The 11,260-nt window shown below is 45.3% G+C and overlaps 1 protein-coding gene across 3 annotated transcripts in view; it reads right to left on the bottom strand.

The window, feature by feature from the left end:
- Positions 1 to 1,172: 1,172 nt before the first annotated feature.
- The window catches only part of LOC121551622 (ubiquitin carboxyl-terminal hydrolase 7-like), a 73,879-nt gene continuing 63,791 nt past the window's right edge, over positions 1,173 to 11,260 (bottom strand). For all 3 annotated transcript variants that reach the window (XM_045216892.1, XM_045216893.1, XM_045216894.1), the window contains exons 29-31: positions 8,312 to 8,383; positions 3,404 to 3,494; positions 1,173 to 1,528 (exon numbers count right to left, since the gene is read on the bottom strand). In XM_045216892.1, coding sequence (XP_045072827.1) covers positions 1,422 to 1,528; positions 3,404 to 3,494; positions 8,312 to 8,383 — 270 coding nt within the window. In that variant the 3' untranslated portion in view covers positions 1,173 to 1,421. The remainder of the gene's footprint in view (positions 1,529 to 3,403; positions 3,495 to 8,311; positions 8,384 to 11,260) is intronic.

The following is an 11,260-nucleotide window of genomic DNA, read 5'->3' as shown; positions in this document are numbered from 1 at the left end:
CAAACCCTCAGGGGGAGAGGGGGACGGAGGGAACGTAACAGGACAGGGAAACAGGACGGAGAGGAACAGGAGGAGCAACGGAAATCAAAAAAAGGTACAACCAAAGTTGACATTTACCAGTCCTGAGAAATGTCAAAGCTTTGATATGAAGTGTCAACGTGCAAGATGAAAGTACGGACGACTTACTCTTTTTACATTTATTTTAAACAGATGCTGTGGTTTTTTATTTTATTATACAAGAAGATATTGCAGAAAAAGACAAAAACTGATTTATTTTAAAGATGGAAACAGTTTGACTAGTTGACTAAAGGGGAGGGGGGATATGAAGGGCACCACATCAGGACAACTAGTCTCAAGCCTCAACCCATCTGCACTGGTTCTCTTCTTTAAAAAAAAAAGACCTAATCACCCTTATTTTCTGCAAATGACGACTTCTATCTTTTCTTTACCTCGTCACCCCCCACTATATGCAGCAGCGCTCATTGCTTTTCGTAACAACTCTTATTATTAAAAACAAAAACAAACAAAACATAAGTCTAGTAGTTCATCATCCTGTCCTGTCCTTTTTCTCCAAAGTCATTTATTTCTCCCAGACAAAAATAGGCAGTCAGAGTTAGAGAAGCCAAAAACCTAACAACCTAAAAAAAAAGTAGAAGGGGGGTGGTGGTTTGGGGGGAGAGGGGTTCGGGAGGAAGGGGGTGGTGGTGGTGTGGGGGAGAGAGGGGTTCGGGAGGAAGGGGGGGTGGTGGTGGTGTGGGGGGAGAGAGGGGTTCGGGAGGAAGGGGGGTGGTGGTGGTGTGGGGGGAGAGAGGGGTTCGGGAGGAAGGGGGGTGGTGGTGGTGTGGGGGAGAGAGGGGTTCGGGAGGAAGGGGGGTGGTGGTGGTGTGGGGGGAGAGAGGGGTTCGGGAGGAAGGGGGGTGGTGGTGGTGTGGGGGGAGAGAGGGGTTCGGGAGGAAGGGGGTGGTGGTGGTGTGGGGGAGAGAGGGGTTCGGGAGGAAGGGGGTGGTGGTGGTGTGGGGGGAGAGAGGGGTTCGGGAGGAAGGGGGGTGGTGGTGGTGTGGGGGAGAGAGGTTCGAGGGCGTTTGGGAGGAAGTTGGGTGGTGGTGGTGTGGGGGGAGAGAGGTTTGGGAGGAAGGGGGGGTGTGGGGGAGAGAGATTTGGGGGAAGGGGGGTGGTGGTGGTGTGGGGGAGGAGAGAGGGGTTTAGGAGGAAGAGGTGGTATAGTTTCATCATCATCATCAGCAGCAGCCTGCTAATGGATGGATGGATCCATGTGACAGAGACATCACAGTGTCTGTCTGTAGGGGGGTTAGAGCTGGAGGACACACACTTGGTTGGTTACAGTCTGTGGTTATGGTGGGTTAAGGAGGAGGAAGAGGAGGGAGGAGAGAGAGGAGGAGGAGAGAGGGAGGGAGGGGTGCTCAGTTGTGGATCTTGATAGCTTTCTCCAGGTAGGTGTAGCGCCCTCTCTTCGGGGCTTTGTTGAAGTGGTCCAGGCCTAACCAGGGTCGAGGGTGGGACATGTTACCTAGAGGGGAGAGGAGGAATGGTAGACAACCATAGAACATAGTTAACATTCTGAGAGAGAGAGAGAGAGAGAGAGAAAGCGTGGTGTTGGTAGTAGTAGTAGTAGTAGTAGTAGCAGCAGTAGTATTTAGTAATGGCAGTAGTAGTGGTAGTGGTAGTAGTAGTTAGTAGTGTTACGATACCAGATGTTACTTTGATAGCGATACCTGGTTTAGTATTATAATGTATTCAATTAATAGTTTAGTTCCAAAATGACAAAACACACATTGAAACTCATTTCTGAAGCTTCTATATTGCAATAATCTACTCTACATGCCATAGAAATACAATCTAATTTACACAGCATACTACGATTCCCAGGGTGCATTTCATTTCCCAGGGTGCAATGCTCTGCCCAGGGCTGCTGGCTGGCTAGTGGCTACTGCTAGCAAGCCCAGACAAACGTGAAGTAGTCAAGTTCTGAGTGCATTTTACCTTACTGTTGGGTTGGGTAATCATATTATAATGCTCACATGTTCATGTCATTGTCAACCCAAAAAAATATTCAAATTTAGTAGAATAATGACAACGTTACAATGTGATGTGTAAAATATTTCTATGTTGTCATTTTGGAACTAAACCTCCCCCTTGCACTGCACTGCTTTGTTCCACCTTTTGTTTAGTTGTTTAGGTGGGCTGGACCTCATCATCTGCTCTGTAATCAAAGTATTCCCATAGTTCACTTCTGCAGACAGTTTTGTCAACAAGCTGCGGGCGTGGAGCTAATGTTTTCATTTGAAGAAGCCATGCTGTCGGCATTCTCTCTCGCTTGCTTCAAAAGTGGCAAATATACTGCCTGGCTAGCTATTGCCCCCTTGAGAAGATTCAAACAAATTACTAGACAGACTGGATCCTCTCAATCCGTACACGACACGAGACATTTGACAGAAGTGTAGTACCGAACCGTTTTTCATGTTCTATTCTCAGTTTTGGTATACCATGCAAAACTAGTAGTTAGAAGTTAGTAGTAGTTAGTAGTATTAGTTAGTAGTAGTCGTTAGTAGTAGTAGTAGCAGCAGTTAGAAGTTAGTAGTAGTAGTATTAGTTAGTAGTAGTCGTTAGTAGTAGTAGCAGTAGTTAGAAGTTAGTAGTAGTAGTTAGTAGTATTACATTTACATTACATTTTAGTCATTTAGCAGACGCTCTTATCCAGAGCGACTTACAGTTAGTGAATACATGTTTTTTTTATACTGGCCCCCCGTGGGAATCGAACCCACAACCCTGGCGTTGCAAACACCATGCTCTATCAACTGAGCTACATCCCTGCCGGCCATTCCCTCCCCTACCCTGGACGACGCTGGGCCAATTGTGCACCGCCCCATGGGTCTCCCGGTCGCGGCCGGCTGCGACAGAGCCTGGATTCGAACCAGGATCTCTAGTGGCACAGTTAGCACTGCGCAGCAGTGCCTTAGACCACTGCGCCACTCAGGAGACAAGGAGACAGTATTAGTTAGTAGTAGTCGTTAGTAGTAGTAGTAGTAGCAGCAGTTAGAAGTTAGTAGTAGTAGTTAGTAGTATTAGTTAGTAGTAATAATAATAATAATAATAATAATAATAATAATAATAAGCCATTTAGCAGACGCTTTTATCCAAAGCGACTTACAGTCATGCGTGCATACATTTGTGTGTATGGGTGGTCCCGGGGATCGAACCCACTACCACGGCGTTACAAGGGCCATGCTCTACCAGCTGAGCTACAGAGGACCACAGTACTACCACAGTAGTACTTAGTAGTAGTAGTAGTAGTAGTAGTAGTAGTAGTAGTAGTAGTAGTAGTAGTAGTAGTAGTAGTAGTAGTAGTTAGTAGTAGTAGTAGTTAGTAGTATTAGCAGGGTACCTGGCTGTGGCTGGAAGTCTTTCAGGTTGACCTCGTACTCATCCTCAGTGATGTACTGATGCCGGCCCATCATCACTATCGCAAACTTGAACTGCAGACAAAACAAAGAACACAGTGAGTATTCATAAAGCAGTTTATACTCAACCCTCCTGGTTATACCTGCTCTTGTTATGAGGAACAAAGCAATACTGGGGCGGTATTCATTAGGCCAAACAGTAGCAAAACATTTTAAAAGGGAAAACGGAAACAAGCGGTCCAGGTAGTCTCTCCCCGCTTCAGTTCGTTAAGTATCTAATGAACAGGACCCAGGTGAGAAGAGAGGTGAGCGAGAGAGAGAGGTGAGAGAGAGAGCGAGAATCTGCAGGTTCCATTAAGTTGAATTTAAGACTTTTTAATGCCACTTGGAATGCAATTTAAATACCAATTTGGGAGGTCTGCATGCCACACACCTGCTAATATTCCTCTCCAGAAGTCAGCTCATGTTGGCCAAAAGTAGTAATTTAGTGCTGGCCTTTCACCAAAGGCTACAGCCTACATGGCTCATATTATAAGGCAGGTGTGTCATTTTAGCAATGAGCCTTCTCCTGTAGCCTAATGGATGTAGTAGCATAGTGGCTAGGCTATAGATGGCTGATGGATGTAGTAGCATAGTGGCTAGGCTATAGATGGCTGATGGATGTAGTAGCATAGTGGATAGGCTATAGATGGCTGATGGATGTAGTAGCATAGTGGATAGGCTATAGATGGCTGATGGATGTAGTAGCATAGTGGATAGGCTATAGACGGCTGATGGATATAGTAGCATAGTGGCTAGGCTATAGATGGCTGATGGATATAGTAGCATAGTGGATAGGCTATAGATGGCTGATGGATATAGTAGCATAGTGGATAGGCTATAGATGGCTGATGGATATAGTAGCATAGTGGATAGGCTATAGATGGCTGATGGATGTAGTAGCATAGTGGATAGGCTATAGACGGCTGCTGGATATAGTAGCATAGTGGCTAGGCTATAGATGGCTGATGGATATAGTAGCATAGTGGCTAGGCTATAGATGGCTGATGGATGTAGTAGCATAGTGGATAGGCTATAGATGGCTGATGGATGTAGTAGCATAGTGGATAGGCTATAGATGGCTGATGGATGTAGTAGCATAGTGGATAGGCTATAGATGGCTGATGGATGTAGTAGCATAGTGGATAGGCTATAGATGGCTGATGGATGTAGTAGCATAGTGGATAGGCTATAGATGGCTGATGGATGTAGTAGCATAGTGGATAGGCTATAGATGGCTGATGGATGTAGTAGCATAGTGGCTAGGCTATAGATGGCTGATGGATGTAGTAGCATAGTGGCTAGGCTATAGATGGCTGATGGATGTAGTAGCATAGTGGATAGGCTATAGATGGCTGATGGATGTAGTAGCATAGTGGATAGGCTATAGATGGCTGATGGATGTAGTAGCATAGTGGCTAGGCTATAGATGGCTGATGGATGTAGTAGCATAGTGGCTAGGCTATAGATGGCTGATGGATGTAGTAGCATAGTGGCTAGGCTATAGATGGCTGATGGATATAGTAGCATAGTGGATAGGCTATAGATGGCTGATGGATATAGTAGCATAGTGGCTAGGCTATAGATGGCTGATGGATGTAGTAGCATAGTGGATAGGCTATAGATGGCTGATGGATGTAGTAGCATAGTGGCTAGGCTATAGATGGCTGATGGATGTAGTAGCATAGTGGATAGGCTATAGATGGCTGATGGATGTAGTAGCATAGTGGATAGGCTATAGATGGCTGATGGATGTAGTAGCATAGTGGCTAGGCTATAGATGGCTGATGGATGTAGTAGCATAGTGGATAGGCTATAGATGGCTGATGGATGTAGTAGCATAGTGGATAGGCTATAGATGGCTGATGGATGTAGTAGCATAGTGGATAGGCTATAGATGGCTGATGGATGTAGTAGCATAGTGGATAGGCTATAGATGGCTGATGGATGTAGTAGCATAGTGGATAGGCTATAGATGGCTGATGGATGTAGTAGCATAGTGGATAGGCTATAGATGGCTGATGGATGTAGTAGCATAGTGGATAGGCTATAGATGGCTGATGGATGTAGTAGCATAGTGGATAGGCTATAGATGGCTGATGGATGTAGTAGCATAGTGGCTAGGCTATAGATGGCTGATGGATGTAGTAGCATAGTGGATAGGCTATAGATGGCTGATGGATGTAGTAGCATAGTGGATAGGCTATAGATGGCTGATGGATGTAGTAGCATAGTGGATAGGCTATAGACGGCTGATGGATGTAGTAGCATAGTGGCTAGGCTATAGACGGCTGATGGATGTAGTAGCATAGTGGATAGGCTATAGATGGCTGATGGATGTAGTAGCATAGTGGATAGGCTATAGATGGCTGATGGATGTAGTAGCATAGTGGATAGGCTATAGATGGCTGATGGATGTAGTAGCATAGTGGATAGGCTATAGACGGCTGATGGATGTAGTAGCATAGTGGCTAGGCTATAGATGGCTGATGGATGTAGTAGCATAGTGGATAGGCTATAGATGGCTGATGGATGTAGTAGCATAGTGGATAGGCTATAGATGGCTGATGGATGTAGTAGCATAGTGGATAGGCTATAGATGGCTGATGGATGTAGTAGCATAGTGGATAGGCTATAGATGGCTGATGGATGTAGTAGCATAGTGGATAGGCTATAGATGGCTGATGGATGTAGTAGCATAGTGGCTAGGCTATAGATGGCTGATGGATGTAGTAGCATAGTGGATAGGCTATAGATGGCTGATGGATGTTGTAGCATAGTGGATAGGCTATAGACGGCTGATGGATATAGTAGCATAGTGGATAGGCTATAGATGGATATAGTAGCATAGTGGATAGGCTATAGATGGCTGATGGATGTAGTAGCATAGTGGATAGGCTATAGACGGCTGATGGATATAGTAGCATAGTGGCTAGGCTATAGATGGCTGATGGATATAGTAGCATAGTGGCTAGGCTATAGATGGCTGATGGATGTAGTAGCATAGTGGATAGGCTATAGATGGCTGATGGATATAGTAGCATAGTGGATAGGCTATAGACGGCTGAAGCATGGGGTTGCCCATCTGCATTTCTTTAGGCTACCCCAATGGGCTAATCATTAGCTAGATCACACTCTTAAGTGTTCAGAATTTTGGAATCGATACCAATACCAGCTTAGTATAATGATACTTAATACCATAACGATACCACTGGGAAGAAATGCCTTAAATCACTGCTCAAAGACATCCGAGTCAGCTTAACCAGGTCCCGTTGAGCAGTCGATTTGTAGAATCTGGTGTTAAAGTAGGGCTGGAACAAAAGCCTACACATCCGTTAACTCTCCAGGAGATCTTATACTAGAACATTAGAATATTAGACTACAACCAAGAAGTCTAATATAATAATTCCCTCATTCAGTGAATTAGGTATCAAATGGCTCTACTTAGCAGCAAGGTAGCTGAGCAGGAAGGTTCTAGACCGACTTTACCAGCGCCAAGTAAGACGTTAAAGAAGTTAGCCAAGTAAGACGTTAAAGAAGTTAGCCAAGTAAGACGTTAAAGAAGTTAGCCATTTAATCTAACACGTTCTGGGAGTGTATGATGGATATTTTGATGTGCAACATGTCAAAATACGATCCCGGATAATGAGATATTTTTGAGAGATGAATGTACCTGCATGTTTTTAGTGAATATTGTCCCAGCCTATAATATGCTACATAATTCTCCACCTGAGGAACTGGGAAATCCAAACACATTAGCTGTATTGCTAACTGTAAATATGATATCGCAATTACATACTCCACTAGTAAAGCAGTGTTATTTCCTTTATATTGACAGTTGAGAAATACATTGTTTATACTCACATAAAGCTGAAATGACTATTTTTTTTAAACAACACTAACAGTAGTCGTTTACATTTCCAAAAATGTTTCTCAACTATCAGTATGCTTGCGTGTTTCAAAACGCTCCCTTCACTCCTTGTGCAAAGTGGGGAGAGGGAGTGAGAGCCAGCAGCATCCCAGCCTTAGCTGGTGGACACCATGGAAAGGGAGAGAGCAATGAAGAGGGAGGAGAGAGAGAGGGGAGAAGGAGAGAGGGGGAGGAGAGAAGGAGAGAGGGGGAGAAGGAGAGAGGGGAAGAGGGGGGAGAAGGAGAGAGGGGGAGAAGGAGAGAGGGGGAGAAGAAGAGGGGGAGAAGGAGAGAGGGGAGAAGGAGAGAGGGGGAGAAGGAGAGAGGGGGAGAAGGAGAGAGGGGGAGAAGGAGAGAGGGGGAGAAGGAGAGAGGGGGAGAAGGAGAGAGGGGGAGAAGGAGAGAGGGGGAGAAGGAGAGAGGGGGAGGGGAGAAGGAGAGAGGGGAGAAGGAGAGAGGGGGAGGGGAGAAGGAGAGAGGGGGAGAAGGAGAGAGGGGGAGAAGGAGAGAGGGGAAGAGGGGGAGAGGGGAGAAGGAGAGAGGGGGAGAAGGAGAGAGGGGGAGAAGGAGAGCGGGGGAGGGGAGAAGGAGAGAGGGGGAGAAGGAGAGAGGGGGAGAAGGAGAGAGGGGGAGGGGGAGAAGGAGAGAGGGGGAGAAGGAGAGAGGGGGAGGGGGAGAAGGAGAGAGGGGGAGAAGGAGAGAGGGGGAGAAGGAGAGAGGGGAAGTGGGGGAGAGGGGGAGAAGGAGAGAGGGGGAGAAGGAGAGCGGGGGAGGGGGAGAAGGAGAGAGGGGGAGAAGGAGAGAGGGGGAGAAGGAGAGAGGGGGAGAAGGAGAGAGGGGGAGAAGGAGAGAGGGAGAGAGGGGGAGAAGGAGAGAGGGGAAGAGGGGGAGAAGGAGAGAGCGAAAGAGAGACTGAGGAAGATGGAGAGAAGAAAGTGCTGACCTTCTCAAACTCTTTCTCCTGGATTTCCAGCATGCTCTGAATCCTCCTCATCACGTCCCTGAACGGCTCACCCTGAGAACACAGAGTTAGTCAAACACACGTGAAAAACCCAGCAGCGTTGCAGTTCAAACCGGTGCGTCTGGCACCCTGTTCAAAGGCTTTTAAATATTTTGTCTTGCCCATTCATCCTCTGAATGGCACACATTCACAATCCATGTCTCAAGGCTTAAAAATCCTTCTTTAACCTGTCTCCTCCCCTTCATCTACACTGATTGAAGTGGATTTAACAGGTGACATCAATAAGGGATCATAGCTTTCACCTGGATTCACCTGGTCAGTCTGTCATGGAAAGAACAGGTGTTCATAATGTTTTGTATACTTGGTGTATATCAGTGGTCAAGATCAATTTGAGCCAAAAAGCAGAGATATTTTTTGTTGTTGTATTTTACCCCCCTTTTTCACCCCAATTTCGATCTTGTCTCATCGCTGCAACTCCCCAACGGGCTCGGGAGAGACGAAGGTGGAGTCATACGTCCTACGAAACATGACCCACCTAACCGCGCTCCTTAACATCCGCCAGCTTAACCCGGAAGCCAGCAGCACCAATGTGTCTGAGGAAACACCGATCAACTGGCGACCGAGGTCAGCCTGCATGCACCCGGCCCGCCACAAGGGGTCGCTAGAGCGCAATGAGCCAAGTAAAGCCCTCCCCAGCCAAACCCTCCCCTAACCCGGACGACGCTGGGCCAAACCCTCCCCTAACCCGGACGACGCTGGGCCAAACCCTCCCCTAACCCGGACGACGCTGGGCCAAACCCTCCCCTAACCCGGACGACGCCGGGCCAAACCCTCCCCTAACCCGGACGACGCCGGGCCAAACCCTCCCCTAACCCGGACGACGCCGGGCCAAACCCTCCCCTAACCCGGACGACGCCGGGCCAAACCCTCCCCTAACCCGGACGACGCTGGGCCAATTGTTCGCTGTCCTATGGGACTCCCGGCCACGGCCGGTTGTGGCACAGCCCGGGAATGAACCCGGGTCTGTAGTCAGAAATATTTTTAAACATGACTTATAAAAATGTAAGCCTATGCAACATTAACCTAATTTTAAAAAATCATAACATTACTAGGCTATGACTACTAGTATTATTATATCTAGTAATATGATCATGTTTCTGATTCCCATTGTTCTTAGAATTATTACTATGATTAGTAGTATCATCATTATTAGTAATTGGTGAGGATCACAACCGAATAGTCGGTAAGATCCTAGTGGTGATTAAGGTGGTGAGGATGGTTATGGTCCTCACCAGCATTGGTATTTAGCCTATTTATTTTCCAACAGCAGTAACGGCAATCACTTGTCATTATTAATGTTATTTTAATTATTCTTATTTTGTCTGTTATTTGGCTAATTTACAAATAGGAGCACCTCCCTTGGTCATGCCATAGGCTTAGGTTTTTGGCTGGGCGCTTAAAGGGGGGCAACAATGTAACAGGATTCATGGGACAGTCCATATTTTTTTGGGGCCTCGCCAAATCTGGGTTTTTAGGATGCTAAAGGAGCGTTACTGATAGTCTCAGGGACTACAGCCCTTTCTGGGATGGGGGAAGTTTTCACAGGAGGGATATTGGAGTTTTACTTAGTCAATTGCATCGACAGTATGTTTAGAAGTGCATATATCATGGTAATGCTACTGGGAAAGAGGTCAGGTATTGATTCTGGGAAATATGGATAACAGCTTGGGCATCAAGGCGTTTTATTTTTGGTAGCAAGTATACTGGCATGTATTATGGTAAGAATAACTGAAACGTACGTGTCTTTATGGTAAGTGGTGAAATAAGTATAGCTAGTTAGAATTGTAATGTTTAGGAGATTATAAAAAAAGACAATCAGTTACTTGGCTAAAAGAGGAATATCATATTTATTGTTCACAGGAAACCCACTCCTAACCTATTGAGATATACATGGAGGCTTAATCAAACTAGTCGTCTTGACTACTTTGTGTTCTTCTTTCTGGCACCAAAAGTTTAAAAGCGTTGATAGGAGACAGAACACGACCAGACCACCATCTAATTGGTATCCACATAAAACTTAAAGAATTTCCACGTTGGCGGGGAAATTTGAAATGTAAATCAACTGGATGACAATCTATTCTTAATCATTTCTAACTTACTTTTCCCACACGACATTGGTACAGCAGATCCCCTTATTGTAATGTACTTTCAGAGGCCATTCAATACAATACCCATCATTAGGTCAAGAGATTAGACTAACAAACGAAAATAGAGGAGCCAACACCACAGATAGCAATAAAAACTGTCCCATAGAGGCACAAAACAAGCTAGAAGAAAATCTTATTCATGTTTAGGTGTAATTTATTACAAAAATAACACGAACAGGATGGAAAATCGTGAAAAATGCACCCATTTTTCTTGAACATTCAACTGCTACCAAAAAGAACTTGCAGAAACTCGTTACAAATGACAGAATCATCCATGATTCACCAAATTATATTATGAAAGAAGAAGCTAAATATTTTAGGCATATGTTTTATTTTCAGATTCCACTATGTCCACTAAATGATGCTTCCTGTAAAGTTTTTTTCCCTAATAATAACAATGTAAAATTTAAAACTGTACAGAAAGAATTGTGACATTACAGAGGAGGAACTCCTCGGGGCAATTAAATCCTTTCAGTCCGGAAAAACCCCTGGGCTTGATGGCATACCGGTAGAGGTATATCAAACCTTTGACCTACTCCAAATATCCATTATTAGCATGTTTTAACCACTCCTATAAAAATGGCAAGACTATCAGGTACTCCGCAAGAAGGTCTGATTTCACTATTACTGAAACAGGACCCAGGTGGTAAGTATAAAGTTCCAATCCTTAAAATAAAACTGGATTCCCCTTACACTTCAATGCTGTGATGCAAAAATCCTGGCA

This window comes from Coregonus clupeaformis, unplaced genomic scaffold, assembly GCF_020615455.1.
Source record: "Coregonus clupeaformis isolate EN_2021a unplaced genomic scaffold, ASM2061545v1 scaf0843, whole genome shotgun sequence".
Lineage (NCBI taxonomy): Eukaryota > Metazoa > Chordata > Actinopteri > Salmoniformes > Salmonidae > Coregonus > Coregonus clupeaformis.
Note: the sequence above shows the minus strand (reverse complement) of the source record. Positions and strands in the feature narration are given on the sequence as shown.